This window comes from Ambystoma mexicanum, chromosome 1q, assembly GCF_040938575.1.
Source record: "Ambystoma mexicanum isolate Mex_15411 chromosome 1q, UKY_AmexF1_1, whole genome shotgun sequence".
NCBI lineage: Eukaryota > Metazoa > Chordata > Amphibia > Caudata > Ambystomatidae > Ambystoma > Ambystoma mexicanum.
In genome coordinates this window covers 659,361,073-659,378,475 of record NC_090922.1, presented here as the reverse complement: position 1 = coordinate 659,378,475, position 17,403 = coordinate 659,361,073, and the positions used below count along the sequence as shown (strand labels likewise).

General features: G+C 48.3%; 1 protein-coding gene across 7 annotated transcripts in view; it reads left to right on the top strand.

The window, feature by feature from the left end:
- Window positions 1–17,403, top strand: part of PRRC2C (proline rich coiled-coil 2C) — a 1,565,218-nt gene that overhangs the window by 1,194,039 nt on the left and 353,776 nt on the right. For 6 of the 7 annotated variants that reach the window (XM_069641251.1, XM_069641252.1, XM_069641249.1 and 3 more), the window contains exon 27: window positions 800–921. In XM_069641251.1, coding sequence (XP_069497352.1) covers window positions 800–921 — 122 coding nt within the window. The remainder of the gene's footprint in view (window positions 1–799; window positions 922–17,403) is intronic. The other variant, XM_069641250.1, reaches the window with a different exon arrangement.

Genomic DNA, 17,403 nt, shown 5'->3' with positions numbered 1-17,403 from the left:
CAAATCGAAAACGTTTGCAGTTACGGGGCGTATGAACAGCTAAAGGTTAGGGTTAATACCATAAAACGGGTCAAGAGAACCCCAAAAACCTGAGTTATGTCCTAGCAATTACTTATTTTTGTAAGCAGCTCTGTACATTGTACCCCAGATCCAACTTGAGAATGTTAAATCTGGGACTGCCAAGAGGGACTTAATCAAGAATGTTGTGTATAAAGGTGAATGTTGTGGGTATTAGTGGTATACCTAATGGTGTAAAATTGAAAATGTATATCATGCTATGCTAGATTTCTTTCATGGTGAGTGTTGTGCTTTACTTAGGAGCTAGGCTATCAAATCATAGTAATACTTATCTATTTTTTGAAAATATACCATGAGCTCCCTATGATGGCATTGTTGAGCTGTATGGAAGACTGATGTAAATGTACAACAAAATGCATAGTGCCCTTGCTCTGGTAGTCACGTGGACTACTTGGGGCAGCACATCAAAATGCAGTTGCCGCTTTCAATGAATTCTGGAAAGTCTGCTTGTTACCAAAACGGTCAAGACACCAACAACCTAGGGCACTACTGGAGCTAGCAAGAGGCCCGCACAATGGATTCCTGACCTATCTGGGTGTATGAAGGATTATAGTGAATGCTTCTGTACTTCAACAAGTGGAAATTTCTCGCCATGCGATTTTGTGTGTGCTAACTGGCTAACATTGCATTTCTGACTTAACCACTTTTACTCAAGGCTGAATATTGTGTGACTGCATTTCACACTGACTTTTCTCTTAATCATCTCCAATGTTTTTATTAGCAGATTCCTATCCCCATCTATGCCCCAATGCAAGGGCAGCATCAAGCCCAGCTAAGCTTGGGGGCTGGGCCCAATGTTTCACAAGCTCAAGAAATGTTCTCTACCTCCTTACAACCATACAGGTATGAAATTATGAACATAATGAATGAACATTGTTCTGTTGTAGAGATTTGTCCTGTTTCATTTGCATAGTCTCTTCTGTTCATTGGTTGAGTCTGTGTCATTGTAAGAGTGATTTAGCTTGTGTAATTGCAAAGCAAAACTGGTGATCACAAATGAGTTACTCCCCACCAGTCCCTGTGGAACAGATCTAAAGCTCAACCCCAACAAAATAGAACTTGATTTCTAGTACAGCTGTATCAAACACTCCTCAAAACTTGCCTGTTGCCATTCCCTTCGGCAAAGCCTAAGGCTTGCACCACAGGTGAGGGCTTTTGTGAGAAGATCTTTCTCTAGCCTTACACTCTGACACATGACTCATTTGTCCTTTAACCACAGGACCATGGCTGTTATTTCACTAGTTGTAAAAGGCTAGACTTGGAAAACAGACTCTTGCTTGGTCTCCTGGAATACCTCATGGAAAAAAAACAGTGTCCAATATACTACACCAACCTTGTTCTCCTGGTAATAGGTAACCCACCTATTGGTATAGGTCTGTACTACACAAGTTGGTAGTGACTGAGCAGCCAAACTTATCTCAACAGGGGTAAATGTGAGCTTTAGGGAGGTAACACTGAGATTCTCAATTACAAGTATACAAATAACACTTACTCTTAAGGTTTTCTAATAAATCATTATTTATTTAACGGGCAGTTTTAAATAATCCTTTAAAAAGGGCAGTATGCAACAATAAATATACACTTCGTAACACTTCCTCAGATTTAAGATTCGCAAGTAGATGCCCTTTGGGGATTCCTCACAGACACTTCCTACACACTGAGGTGACTTCAATTATTAGGACAATGTTTGGCATTGATATATCAATTTTTGTACTTAATGCAATACTGAGGTTGTCGGAAAGGAAACGGTTAGGGAACGAAAAGGTTAACAGATTCTCAGAGCATGTGAATACTTTTCAATCTCCCATTGAAGTCTAGATTCGAGCTTTCCCAGAAATACAAGTTACACTTATGTACCACTGTTGGGGAGAATTCTCAAAAAATTGCTAATTCCCTTCACCTTGGAGACCCCCAGCAACTTTGCTGGATTTTGAGGACTTGATTTTTTTTTACCTGGAGAGTGTGACCCTCCTGTATTTTCTTTGGTTATGGAGTTTTAAACAACTCCATTGGCATCATCTTTTCATGTGTGACACACAGCACCCTTAGTGCAGTGGCAAAGGCATACTTTGACAGGCTTTCCAAAGGTATAAAACCTTCTCTGGGATAAACTGTTTCCCAGAGTAAGTAAAGTGAAATTGACTTTACTAGTCTTTTTTTAAATTCCTGAACCCAGCGCACCCGATCTTACAGTAGAGTGCTGGAGGGCTTACCTAGTATCCCCTGTGTCTAGATACCCATGTAGCAGTCAAATGCTACCCTTTCCTCTCGAAATGGCTGGTGGCAGTGGTTTTACAACAAACTATCATGATTTTTCCCGACCACGAACATCGGTAGTGTTAAATCGCAGGAGACATGTTTTTCAAGATGGCGTCTGAGCCCCCTCGGTAAAAACAGGTCCTGGTCTTCTTTTTTCGACATTTCTTTGTGGAAAGGTCCTCCTAGAGATTTTTGACCAGTCCCAGTGCAGTGCAGGAGTCCCCCGAAGTCGTCGTCCTTTTCCCCACGACTGAGGCCCAGGAACAGCAAGATCTGCAGCAACTGCCAGGAACGGAGTCATCGGCTGCATCTTTATTTTCACTTGTAAAGGTACTGTAAAACCAGACTGAGAGTACTTGCCTCTTGCGGTGAAAGTGCTTTAAACTTTCCCAACCCACAGGCCTAATCAGCTTGTGACCCAACATGTGATTCTTCTTGCTACAAACTATTCCTAAGAACTGTTGCAGAGACTTTTCCGTTTATCTACCAGATCTGCTTTGTCCTATCCAAGACTTTAGCCCATTGACTTTGGCCTAGCCTATTGAATTGACTCTTCTGGTGAACTCAAAATATCTGCACTGCCTAAGAAATAACGGTATTCTTTCTATGTTCTGATAACCTATGCATTTTTTGCTCCTCCTTCAAAGTATTCTGAATGCCTCAGAAACTTGTAGTGTAGAGTACTGAACTATATTTGTGTGTGATTATATTGCCTCCTTCTTATGAATGTTTTAGAACTGTCGGTTAAATAAATTAATAAGTATTTAACAAAGAAACCTTGAGTCTAAGAGTTTATTTGAACACCTGTGATTGTAGACCTCTGTGTAACATCATTACAGCTCACATTCCCTCTTGAGATCAGCCTGGCTGCTCAGCTCCACTACCAAAAACTGTGCGGTACAGACTTATACCAAAGGTTGATTTTTGCTTACACCTGTAGTCATAGTTGTGTGTACTGGTCCCAAAGGTTACTGCATACAAACTTTGCCTAACGCACTACCCCAGGCATTTTGGTGAAATGACGTCCCTGTCCATTCTCCTGCCTTTCATCATCAGACCAAGGAATCCGTATGTTGGGTTCAGAGCTGCAACATCGTGGAGCATCCACCATGAATGTTTTCTTCAAACCTAAGGTACTGTGGGGAAAAATGTATTGCTTACCTTATTCCAGAAAGTCACTGTGGAGCATTCGAGTGCACATTGAGGTGTCCAGGGCAAATCCCCCTCTTCCCTCAGATTGAAGCCGCTGCTTGTGTCCCTTTAGCAAGTCATTTAACTGGGTCTCCAATGTTGGATAAGTCTTCTTGTATTTTCTTTCCTAGAGACTAGAAAGTATCCACAGGAACTTTTGACTTCTGCTGCTTGTCGAGACTTTTAAACCGAACTGCCTTTTAGCCAGGGTTGCATTTTCTACTTTAAAAGACTTGTGCAGGGAAACTGCCTCTAGAACCTGAAGCTCTGCTACAATAACACTAATAAACTGTTTTCCTTCCAACAAAATCACAATCTTATATATGTATGCTGACTAAATGCATTACTGTATTACTTTGTGGGTGTGCGTTATTACCAATAGTATGGTAGACTGGTCGAACTTCAGTAACGATTGTATGCGTTCAACTACCAGAGGGACTCCCAGGACCCCCCCTTGTTTTTTCCACAAATCATGTCATGAGCGAGCCAAGGGACAATTCAGCCTGTGATCTGACATTATATATATATATTTCTGAGGCTTGTGGAATCTGCTTAGATCACATGCTGTGCATAGGCCAACAACTAGTGGAAGCAGCAGAGTATTACAGTTGGTTTTTCGAAACTCGAAAATGGGCGTCGACACAGAGAAGAAAACAACCGTTGAGAGCTGCACAACGGATTTAGGGCCTCGGAAGACCTCTGGCCTCAGCCCGGGCCTTGGAAGGCCTCTGGCCTCGGCCCTTCAAGTAGGGAGAGAGGGGGGTGGTAAATACTCTACACTCGCATACATATATTTATATATATATTCCTACACGCACTAGCCCGCTGCCACAGAGTGCGTATGAAGGGTACCCCTTTCCAATTTTGCCCCAAGTGCAACCGCAAGTACCCTTGGGTTGACAGACACGCCACCTGTAACCTCTCCTTGCCGAGGGACCACCCCGAGGCGAACTGCAGAGCGTGTAGCCGGTTCAAGGCTAAGACTCTAAAGGACCGTTCGACCAAACGTTGAGCCCACAACACCAGGCAACGAGAGGCCATGGAAGCGGAGGACACCTTCAGTGATTGCAGCGACACCGTACTATCGGACGGCGAGGGCAACGTGGCGTCGAAATACAGCCAAGCGCAAGTCCCCGACCTCGGAAGGTTGTCCGGCAGGGCAGCTATGGGGAGTACACCCGGCGACACGAGCGCTACCCACATCACTTCCACTAAACACTCGAAGTCCAACCGAGACTCGACGCGCGTGTCGAATTCTCGGAAAGAGGCACACAAAGAACGGTCCACCGAATCGGTGTCCTCTGGACGTTCTCGGTCAAGATCGCCACATGACACCAGGCAACCATCCACTGTTGCCAAGAGTGCCTCACTCACCAAAGTTATGGAGGTACGATCGTCGGAAGACTAAGCCGACCTCCATCCCCAGGCCGCAATCCAGGGGTTGGCGTCAGCAGACCGCTCGACGCCTGCTCCAGGATCCTGACGTCCTCACTCTAAGGAAAAGGAGCTCTACCCCCGAATCTCAACGCCAGACGTCGAAAAGCTCAGAGAAGGTGAAAACGCCAGGGAAGCACTCTTCCACTCATGGGGAAGGGGGAAAACGGAAGAAAAAACATCTCAACCTACTTCTACACCTCTGATACATAAAGACAGTGCTAAGGCTTCTGATAAACAGCTGGCCAAGACCACTGCACAAGCCCATTGGTCCAGTCAGGTCACAGCAGGGAAACCCTCCCAGGAAAGGGTAATCACCAGCTCCAAAGAATGGTCCAATGAAGATATGGACAGAGTTATGTCTAGAATGTCATCCTTAGACTTCTATGCCAAGAACCCAGATCACTTCCTCTCCTATACCCCTGACGGGACCCTCAGGGTCTAGGGACCCGCAACCCCCTGTTAAGAAACCTTGAGTTGAGGCACCAACTCAAACCCGGTCTCCTGACCCTTTCTATGTACAGCCATACACTCAGTATCGTGAGGATCCCACCACAAGATGAGGATCCAGAATTGGTAACGTTGGACGACCAAACTGGGGTGGACTACTATGGGGATGATGATGAGGACCAAGAGGAGGAGGATGACCCAGAAGTCTACAGAATAGACTCCCCTGTAGGCAACGAACCTCAGGTTACCGACTCCCCAGTTGACAACCAACCTCCTAAATGAGGTTTTGTCTAGAGCGGCAGAACACTTCCGCATAGACACTCAGGGAGCACAAGAGGAGAGGGACTTTGCCATGGAACTAGTAGGAGAGAAGAAACCCATTGTCCAGGCCATCCCTATTCTTCAGTAAACGCCAGAATCAAAGAATTGTTCAGAGCAGCCCAATCAGACCCGCTTTACATTAAGGGGCAAATGAAACCTGACTCACTGGTAGCGACTAATACCCGGAAGAGGGCGGGAACACCCCTATCTTCGTCTGAGGCTCCCCCCGACACAGAGAGCAAAAAGATCTATGGGTTGGGAAGAAAGGTAGCCTCCACTTCTGCCTACCAGGTAAGGATTGCCAACTCCACCACCCTGTTGGCTAGTTACAACTGCCACCAGTGGGAGCAAGTTGCTGCAATTATCGACTCTGCACTGGAACCTTTAAAGGGCCAGGTGGCACATGTTGCGTCGGAGGGGAGAGCCGTGTCCGGTTGCATCCTTAAGGCAACCTTTGATGCCGCGGATAACGCCGGCAGGCTTATAGCAGAGAGCACTGTCATTAAGAGGCATGCTTGGTTAAGACAGACACCAGCATCCTTAATCGACATGCCGGTGGAGCCTAATCTACTGTTTGGCAAGGTAGTAGAGGATGCTTTAAAAATGCCAAAGATGAGTATGAGACTCTGAAATCCCTGGGACAGTTGACCAACAAACCCCCTAATCAAAGAGGGAATGGCAATTCTCATCGCCCACGCGGCCAAAATTCACGAAGAGGCTCCAACTGTTCTCGGGGCCAGGGTACATCATTGGTTAACAACCAGCAGTCTACCCAGAGTTACAACGGGGGAAACTAGAGGGGCCGTGGTAAGGGAAGAGGCAGCCCCAGCAGAGGCGGCACGCCTCCCACAAAACAGTGACGGCGAGATCACCCAAGCTTGGGAAGGGATCACATCACACAGATGGGTGCTGTCCACAGTGTCCGCAGGATACTGCATAGAACTGCTTGAGCGTCCCCAAAACCACCCCCCACGACAAAGCTTACATTCCTTGAACCACCAGAAGATCCTCCTCGAGGAGATCTTCCATCTTCTAGAAAAGTTCGCGATCAAACTCGTCCCGGGTAAACAAGGGTATTTATTCAACTTACTTCCTTGTGCCAAAAAAAGATCTGACAATGTGCCCAGTTTTAGACTTACGCCCTGCAAACAAGTATGTCAAGCCCCAAATGTTTTGCATGACTACTCTCCAAGAGGTAATCCCCCTCCTAAAAAAGGGGGATTACATGGCAACATTGGGCATGAAAGATGACTATTTTCATATTTCCATGTTCCCAGCGCACAGAAGATTCTTGCGTTTCAAGGTGGACGGTCAGCACTACCAGTTCAAGGTGCTGCCCTTCGGTATAGCCTCGGCTCCAAGGGTATTCACCAAGGTTCTGGCGGTGGTGGCGGCACACCTACGCAGGGAGGCAATCCCAGTGTACCCTTACCTGGACGACTGGCTCATCACGGGGGAGACCCCAGTAATTTGCAGTTCAAACATTCAGAGAACGATCAACCTCCTCTTTGAATTGGGTTTCTCCATAAACGAGGAAAAATCAAGCCTGGTGCCAAGCACCTCCAAACAGTTCCTAGGAGCTGTACTAAACACTCAAGAGTGGTTGGCCTTTCCATCGGAGGAAAGAATTCGGAATCTACTACTGCAAATTCCTCTATATCTGCCCGGTCGCCATATAACGGTGCGCAAAGCGATGCGTTTGCTAGGCATGATGTTGTCATGTATTTACCTGGTCCCCCATACGCGCCTGCGCATTCGTCCCATGCAAGAATGGTTAGCGAAACAGTGGTCTCAGGCAGTGGTCAGTGGGACGATCTAGTGGTCTTCACTGGTGGACAAGAGAAAACCTGTCAAAGGGGATCCCTTTTACGATCCAGAGATACAGGCTGTAGTCACTACAGATGCATCCCTGTCAGGGTGGGGAGCACACCTCCTTCACCACACAGCTCAGGGTCTCTGGTCTCGCACAGTGGCCAAGAATCATATCAATCTGCTAGAGCTTCTGGCAGAATTCAGAGCGTTCGAGCCCCACCTATTGAACCTGTCAGTGCAAATCTTAACAGACAGCACACCAGCAATGTTCTACCTAAACAAGTAGGGAGGGACTTGTTCACCAAATCTGTTCAAGCTTGCCCAGAAAATCTGGATATGGGCACTCAACGGAACATTTACCTGTCATCTCAACATGTTCCAGGGGATCTCAATTCACTAGCAGACACCTTGAGCAGAGATCCTCTCCCAAGAGAACACGAGTGGTCTCTACACAGAGAGGTCGTAGAAGACAGCTTCTCACAGTGGGGTTTCCCCACAATAGACCTATTCGCCACAAGCGAAAACAGACAATGCCCAGACTTCGCATCCAGGTTTCCCCAGCCAAGCATGGTTTCCCATGTGGGCGAGACAACTGTGGTTCCCACACCTGCGCAGGCTAGCAGCGTGTGAACCCATCAGACTCCCGTGCTGGTACAACCTACTATCCCAGCACCAAGGTCAAACAGTGCATCCTCAACCCAGCTCAATGAACTTGGCAGCATGGCTCCTGAAGTCAGAGTTTGGACACCTCAACTTACCACAGAGGTGCATGGACATCCTAAAGGAATCTAGGAAGCCCAACACTAGGCACCGTTATTTTGACAAATGGAAAATATTTGTTATCTGGTGCCAGAATAAGCAAATCAACCTAGTTGATTGCACTCCTTCCACTATTGTCACCTACATGCTCCACCTGCTGGACGCAGGGTTGGTATTTAATTCACTAAAGGTACACCTGTCTGCTCTGTCAGCATACACCACCTCCCATAACAAGGTATCGTGGTGGAAAGTACCAGTGGTTAAAGCCTCCATGTAAGGGGTAAAGAGACTCCACCCTCCAATTTCTAACCCCCCACCAGAGTGGACCTTAATGTGGTGTAGGCTAAACTCCTGGGCCCCCAAATTCGAGCCCATGCATAAAAGCAGTCTCAAACACCTGACAAATAAAACTGCCTTCTTAGTAGCCATTGCATCGATAAGAAGGGTCAGTGAAATTCAGGCTCTGTCAGTGCAGGAATCTTTCTTTACTGTTCATAAAGATAAACTGGTTTTACCAACACACCCTAGGTTTTCACCTAAGTTTATTTCTAAATTCCACATTAACCAGTCCATTGAGCTTCCGGCTTTCTTCCAAGAACCCCAAAGCTCTACTGAGGTGAAACTACACACCCTTTATGTGCGTAGGGCCGTCCTATACTATGTAGACAAGACCAGGACGCTAAGGAAAACAGATCAACTGTTTGTCTCTGTAGCTACAGGCAGAGGGGGAGATTGCGTCTCTAAAGGTGCCATCTCTAAGTGGATTATAAATTGTATCCAGCTGTGTTACTCCCTTTCTCCAGTATTGGATCTTTCATGAATTCACATGCTTAGAATATTCCCCGTCGACAGACTGGGACCCCTCGGTACACTTATAAAGCCGTTTCCCATAGGAAAACCTCTGACACTTTTGTGTCCTATCTACGTCATTTTTGGGGCCGCCCACGCATGCCCCACTAGGACGTAGCGGTATAAATGCCCCGGCCCCGAGGCTCCCTTCAGATTTCAACCGTCTCCAAAGTAGTGGGAGCACCTCGTGTAGTCTACTATTTTGTCTAGGTTGTGCTATTGGAGTTTTGTCCTGATGTCGGGAAAAGTGCTGTTCCGCCCGTGCGCTACATGCGGGTTGAAGGTGTATGAGGGGGACGGGCATATGGATTGCAAATTATTGTCTACACCCTCATCATTCGGCAGACAAGTGCAACATATGCAAGGGATTCTCCCAGAAGACTCTTAAAGATCGAAGTCGACGACTAGTGGCATGGTTAAACGATGGAGCAAGGGCATACCCATCTTCAGAGTTAGGCTCCATGCGCAGCGTGGCCTCAGCATCAAAATCTTCAGGGGCCCCGCTCCACGAAATCGGAACCCCCTGGTGAAGAAATCACGACCGGCGGAGAAGGAATCATCGAGAAGCCATTCTAAGGAGCCCATTCGAAGAAAGCCTCGTCATCCTCGTCTTCGACGAAGAAAGACAGAAAGGAAAAGTCGAAATCCTCCTCGGGCGATCACCATAGATCGACCTTGAGTCGAAAAGCATAGGTCAAGTTCGGAAAAGGCGGGAACGACTCAGGGACCTACACCACCACCGTCGTCGACGGCGGGGCAGTCGTCGACCCCTTCACTGCCACTGACACAATTGGTCTGAACTATTCTTGGGCCGCAGACGGTGACGGCGACGACAGGGCCAGCTTCAGCCTCGTCGACGGAGATTCCGCAAGAGGCCTGGCGATCAGAAGTCTTCGACCCGGTTTTCCCGGAGACCCTACTGCAGCAAGAGGCTGCCTTGTCGGTGTCCTCGGGAGATGAAGATGTGAGAGTAGCTGGCCCTGCAGACCTCGGGTTACGAGGAATTACCAGGCCTCTCTCCGGGGGAGCCAGCATTCCGGGGTCTACCCCTCTTCTCAATCCACAGTCACTCTTGTCGCTGGAGGTTTTATCCACGTTACACACTTTGCTGAAGACACTAGACGTGAGGCTACCTCAAGCAACTCCGGCCAGGTCGGCCATCGAAGAACTGGGCCCGTCTCGTCGGCCACCAGCGAGTGAAGACCTCTCAGCTGCACGCCACGAGGAGGGAGAACTGATAGATTCAGACTCTGACAGGAGAACCTTATCGGATGTCTCACTTTCCCCCTCCAGGGATCCAACCTGGGAGTCTGAGATGGACTTAGAAACCCCGAGAAGCCTGGCTCAGCTGTCTCCCCCGGACGACATTGGGGGTCATTTCACGCCATGATGGCCAAAGCGTGTACAGAATTCGGGTTGGCCCAGGAAGAGGATAAAAAGGACTGCTTTCTTTTCGACCACATGGGAAAGAGAAGGTCGGGGTTCTCGGTACCCATCCTGGATCATGTGTGGCAGGAGGGGTTACAGACCAGCGTCACCCTTTCTCGGAACCGGCAATAAAAGGTCGCCTGTAGAAAAAATGTAAGGCCCCAGAAGCTACCCCCAAGTGTCTGTTCTCCTAACCAACCCCTGACTCGGTGTCAGCGGCGACAGCGAGAAAGGAGAGGGCCCAGCACAAGTGCACGACCCCCCGGAAAGGGAGGCCAGAAGATAGGATGCCTTTGGCAAAAAAGTGCTGTCGGTAGGAGCAACCACAGTGAAAGCGGGCAACTCTCTGGCTATAGTAGCCAGATACGACAGAGATGTGGCACCGACTGGCACCTTTGCTGGAGCATCTTCTGGAAGAACATCGTAAGGCGGCGATGTTACTCGTCAGGGAAGGTGAAGAGGCCTCCAATCATCGCATAAACATTGCGGTGGGCCTCGCAGAATCCGGGTTTAAACAGGTGAATAACGGTGTGGTTCTCCGAAGACAGGCATGGCTAAAATGCACCAACTTTAGACCAGAGGTGCAATACAAGGTGCTGGATATGCCCTTTGAGGGAGACCTTCTGTTTGGCGAGAAGGTGATCGAGGCCCCGAAGGGCATGAAGGAGGACTCGGACACGACGCGTTCCTTGGGTGCCCTCCAGAGTGGTCGAAGTTTCAGGTCTTTTCGTCCCTTTAGGGGAGCATCGGGAAACTCCAGATTCTCGGCTTCGAGAGACAGATCCTTCAGTAGGCCAGCGTACCCCTCCTAGGGATACAGACGGGCTTCTCAAACGGCAAAACGACGCCAGGACTACCAGACCCCCAGGAAGAGAATAGGTTACTCGTCGACGAGAGATAAGCAGACCAAGGACCAGCAATGACGGGCATCGGAACGTTCTGGGAGGCAGAGTATCGTGCTGCATCGACGAATGGGGGCAAATAACAAAGGATCAGTGGGTGTTGGACACAGTAAGATACGGACATTCCCTGCAATTCAAAAGCAACCCTCCGCACATTCCACCGGCGTTTGTAGCTCAACCCCATCTGAGCGTGTTGCAGCAGGAAGTAGCACTTATGCTACAAAAAGGTGCTATAGAATTGGTTCCGTCGTCGCAGAAGGGTCAAGGGGTTTATTCCCGATACTTCGTGGTGAAAAAACCAAACGGAAAATGGCGTCCCATTCTAGACCTGCGCGATCTCAACAAGACGTTAAAAAGCCTAAAATTCAAGATGCTCACACTCCAGGAAGTGATCCGGTCAGTTCAGGAAGGGGACTTTCTGGCATCTCTGGACCTGCAGGACGCGTACTTCCACATACCAATGTGTCGGCGACACAAAGTTCCTAAGGTTTGTGGTAGGACGGACGCACTACCAGTTCACAGTACTTCATTTTGGGCTGAAATCCTCTCCCAGAACGTTCACGAAATGTTTGGCCCTGGTGGCGGCCTGGCTCAGAAGGCAAGGTCTTCATGTGTACCCGTATCTCGACGACTGCTTGGTGAGGGGGTCCTCCCCTATGTCGACTCACACACGTTTGCAGGCCTCCATGCAACTCTTACAACGGCTGGGGTTTGCGGTAAACTTCAAGAAATCTTCGTTGACGCCATCAAGAAGCTTGGTGTTCCTGGGCGCGCAATTCGAGACCCAGTCAGGGTTAGTGAAGCCATCCCTCTACAGAATAACCAAACTCAATCGATTGGCAGGTCGGCTGAGAATCAATACCAGACTATCAGTGAGAAAATGTGTCGATTCTGGGCGCTATGGTGTCCTGCATTCCTCTAGTGGGCAACTGCCGCCTGTTCATGAGGCCGGTTCAAGAGTTTCTGGCGGACCGCTGGACGCAGGTCCAAGGGCTCTGGTCGGACAAGCTGACCGTCGACGAGCTCCTACTAGCACTTCTTTGGTGGCAGAGCTTTCAGAATCTATCCAGAGGGGTACCCCTACAGGAGCCGGAGTTTCGGCTAACCATAGTGACGGACGCATCCCTGACAGGCTGGGGAGCACACATGGGCACTCTACAAACGCATGGTCGTTGGTTCCGGAGGGAGTCACTTCTGCACATCAACGTTCTGGAACTGAGAGCAGTGCACTGGGCCTTGAAGTCTTTCCTGCCGCACATCAGAGGGTCCATAGTGAGAATATTGACAGACAACACAATGGCGATGTTTTACTTAAGGAAGCAAGGGGGCACACGGTCCAGAACCCTTTCCACCGAGGCTCAGAAGGTGTGGCATTGGGTTCTGAAACACAATATATCCATCGCAGATCATCATCTTCCGGGAGTAAGGAACGAGCAAGCGGACTCACTTAGCAGAAAAATGGACCAAATACACGAATGGGAGATAGACAGCGTTCAGTTGTCGAAGGTCTTTGAGAAATGGGGACGGCCTCCGCTGGAACTCTTCGCAACGAAGAGGAACAAGAAGTGTGAGATAAATGCCAGCAGATGGCCATAGGAAGGTTCTCTGGGGGAAGCGTTCTCCTTCCCGTGGACGGACAAGTTCCTCTACCCCTTCCCTCCGTTCCCTCTTATAAGGAGAACTCTGCAGTGGATACGCAGGTACAGGTGCCGGGTCATCCGAGTGGCACCGCGTTGGCTGAGGCAGCCATGGTTTTCCGACCTGCGTCACCTGTCCGTAGATCAACTGATAACATTCCCGAAGGTTCCCAATCTCCTGTCCCGGGACGAAGGAACAGTGTGGCACACAATCTAGACCGTCTCAATCTCACAGCTTGGCTTCTGACTTTTCGGAATGTGGTGCCTTGAGCATTTCGTCGGATTGTCGGAGAATCCTGCAAGCAGCATGGGCCCCTTCCACCAACAAGTCGTACACGCGTGTAAGTGGAGAAGGTTCTGTACGTGGTGTCAAGGACAGCCGGGAGTGCAACCTCCTAAGGGTAACTCCGGAGCAACTTCTGCTGTATCTGCTACACCTGGCGAAGAGCGGATTATCTTTTTCATCAATAAAGGTACACCTGGCAGCCCTCTCTAGGTTCACGAGGAGGAGGCAGTTGTCTCCCTTGTTTAGTGACTGGCTGGTGAAACACTTCATGAGGGGTCTGTTCCGAACATTCCCGCCGGTTAAACGTTTTCCACCAACGTGGAGTCTTAATGTGGTGCTAGCAGGGTTAATGAAAACCCCCTTTGAACCAATGGCCATGTCATCGATGAAGTTCTTGTCATGGAAATTGGCTTTTCTAATAGCTATAACATCAGCTAGGCGGCTCTCAGAATTGCAAGCATTGGTCGTATACCCGCCGTACCTAAGGTTCTTTAAGGACAAAATGGTTCTGTCAACTAATCATTGTTTCATTCCGAAAGTTCCTACAGCTTATCATAAACACTCGTCCATTGTCCTGCCTACCCTTTTCGCGACCCCCTCATTGTCTCCGGAAAAAGTCCTCCATACCTTGGACGTGAAGAGAGCTCTAAAATGTTACCTTCATCGGACTCAACAACTTAGATCTACACAGCAACTCTTCATTGCATATGGTCCATCAGCGAGAGGAAAAGCAATTTCAAAGCAGGGACTGGCCCGATGGGTCTCGTCGACGGTTGCCTTCTGTCATTCCAAAGCGGAAAAACCGCTACAAGGGCGTCCGAGAGCTCATTCCACGAGGGCAACTTCATCTTCAACAGCGTTGTGGGCAGGAATCTCGCTGGCAGGCGTTTGCCAGGCGGCGGCATGGTCAGTGCCTCACACGTTTACCCGCCATTACTGCCTTGAACGGCAGCATGCGGACGAGATACAAATGGGAAGAGCAGTCTTACGCCATCTGTTTCAATAAGGTAAGCCCTTTTCAGGAAGGGTCTGTACTTATACCTATAAACGTCCATATATACATATGCTAAAATGTGTGTATATATAGATATAGAGATATAGATATGTGCATGTACTTTTGCGTATTTATAAGTTGGCAGTTTTTACGTAAGCATGGTTCGGTATACGTATGCTTAGGAGGGTGCCGGATTGCATTCACACCTCCCCTTTTCAGGATCAGTGCTGTATATTCTATTCTAAGCATGTGAATCCATGAAAGATCCAATGCTGGAGAAGGGAATAGTTACCTGTAACTCCATTTCTCCAGCATTGTTATCTTTCATGGATTCACATGTGCCCTCCAGCCTCCCCAGAATGCAATCTACTTGTATAACTAGGTTTTCACCCGATTCTGCTTTGGAGGGGTCGAAATCTGAAGGGAGCGGCGGGGGCGTGGCATTTATACCGCTACGTCTTAGTGGGGCATGCGTGGGCGGCCCCAAAAACGACATAGATAGGACACAAAAGTGTCAGAAGTTTTCCTATGGGAAACGGCTTTATAAGTATACCGAGGGTTCCCAGTCTGTCGACAGGGAATATTCTAAGCATGTGAATCCATGAAAGATACCAATGCTGGAGAAATGGAGTTACAGGTAAGAAACTATTCCCTTCTGAAAAGACTCTGCCTTTTACGCCAAGAGCCCACTCTACAAGAGGCGTCTCTGGCTTTCATTGCAAATGTCCCCCTTGACACCATTTGCAAAGCAGCTACTTGGAGCTCTATTCACACTTTTACTCAGCACTACTGCATTGACACTCATTCCAAGACAGATACTCAAGTGGGACAAACGGTTCTAAGATATTTATTTGCCCATGAACCTTCACACATCCCACCTCCTTCTTCTAACACTGCTCGCTTATCTATGCACAGCATGTGATCTAAGCAGATTCCACAAGCCTCAGAAGGGATACATTACTCACCGTAATCGTATTTCTGATGCTTGTATCTGCTTAGATTCATATGCGACCCACCCTTCCTCCCCTCTGAGAGAAGGCACAGGGATGCTTGTAGTCTTATCTTTCTTTCTATCTATCTGCTCGGATAATCTGTACTCGTGCTACTCCTCATGCTACCTCATGTCAGAAAAAATACAATCTGAGGGTCCTAGACGTGTGAGGGATCATGGGTACAGTGGACGTCACACTAGCATAAGTATTACTGGCACGCCCTGTGTCGACGCCCGTTTTTGAGTTTCGAAAAACAAACTGTAATACTCCGCAGCTTCCACTAGACGTCGGCCTATACACAGCATGTGAATCTGAGCAGATACAAGCATCAGAAATACGATTACGATGAGTAATGTATCCCATATATTTCAAAGGGATTTTGTCCTCCGACGTATTCCTTTTCTTGATAGATTACATCCCAGCATGCTGGCCTCAAATTTGTTCAGTAGAGGGCGCTGCACGTCGACATCCCTCGAGCTGGTGTCCCTCGACAGCCTCAGTCTCGGCGCCAACGTCATCGTGCGTATAGACAGACTCGCGCAGCGACCGTTGTTCAGTTCCATTTTCCGCGCTTTGTGGGCCTTGGAATCGTGTTGCTCAGTTCTTTCTTCAAGAAGACTAAACTTATTCTTTGAAGATATCACCTTTATTTGATGGCTTCCCCATCCGAACAATCGACCCCACGGCCCGGCTTCAAAAAGTGCTGTGATTGTGGCAAGAAAATGTCGTTGATGGATCCTCACAGGATCGGTTTGTGGTGCCTGGGATCGGAGCATCACTGTTCGGAATGCGAGGACTGGATGTCCATAACGGCGAAAGCCTTGAAGGAGCGTAAGAGGAAGCTAGAAAGAGGTAAGACTCTTAAAGTTTCTTCGGCAGAGTCGAGACATTCGTCTCCTCGCCGTCACAGGAAACATTCCCGTTCTAGGTCTCGAAGCGGTTCCCATCAGTCTTCGAGATCGAAACACTCAAAGAAGCGGCGTCGTACATCTCCCTCTTCTTCTTCGTCGTCTTTTGTCTCCCCGGAAAGGGTCAACTGCCCTACCAAACACAGCTCTCCAGCTAAGTGGGAGGAATTCATTATGAAAATGCTTAGCGTCTTAGAGAAAGCGGCCTCGACCCCCTTGGAGATGGCTAAAGGTGATTCCCTCTGGGTGAAAGACCCGAAAAATCAAAATGCCGCGAGTCGTTGCACCCAGCGAAAGAAACTACCCGAGAGCGTACTGAAGGGTCCGTCGACACATAAATCTGTTGCATCGACGCCACTGTCAACTCTGATAAAACAGACCTACAACTGTAACTACATCTCAGGCAGTAGAGGTGACGAGGACTTCGAACATGACCTCGAGGATGACATTGACCGCATCGACAACTCTGAGTTGGATTCCGATCCTCTCAAGTACTTCGAGGTCTCTGCAAACTTTTTTCAACACCTTTTCCAGGTTTGTCGAAGCCTTTGACTTCCACGTCGACAACTTCGACGTTTTCTCAACCGGTGTCAGCCAACTTGGCCCCTTCTGCCCTAGAAATGGGTTTTAAACCATATCCTAAGTCTGATTACTTTAGAGCTTTGTCCTCTATTTATGAGGAAGGGGAGGATTCTGTTCTGACCATGAGACCTTTTGATTTACAAAGGACCACAGCACCCATTCCAGAGGAATTTATCTCTGAAGACAACAGGTTAAAAGATCTTCAAGACTCTTTACATGAGGCAAGTGGTTTTGATACTTCCCCAGAAGTAGAGTTTGCTGAACCAGATCCTGGGGAGCATGCGGAGACCCCTTATAGGGTTCTGATGGCTAGAATAATAGAATTCATGGGGTGGTCTACACCTTCACCTTCTTTTCAGCAGGATGACCTTACTGATATTTTAGTTAATGGTCCACAGGAAGATCCTGTTGTTCCCTTTCATACTGCTCTCCAAAGAAAGATTTCTGCTAATTGGGAAACTCCTGAGGTTATCCCTGCAGTTAATAAGAAACTATCTGCGAAATACAGGGTATCTGCTTCA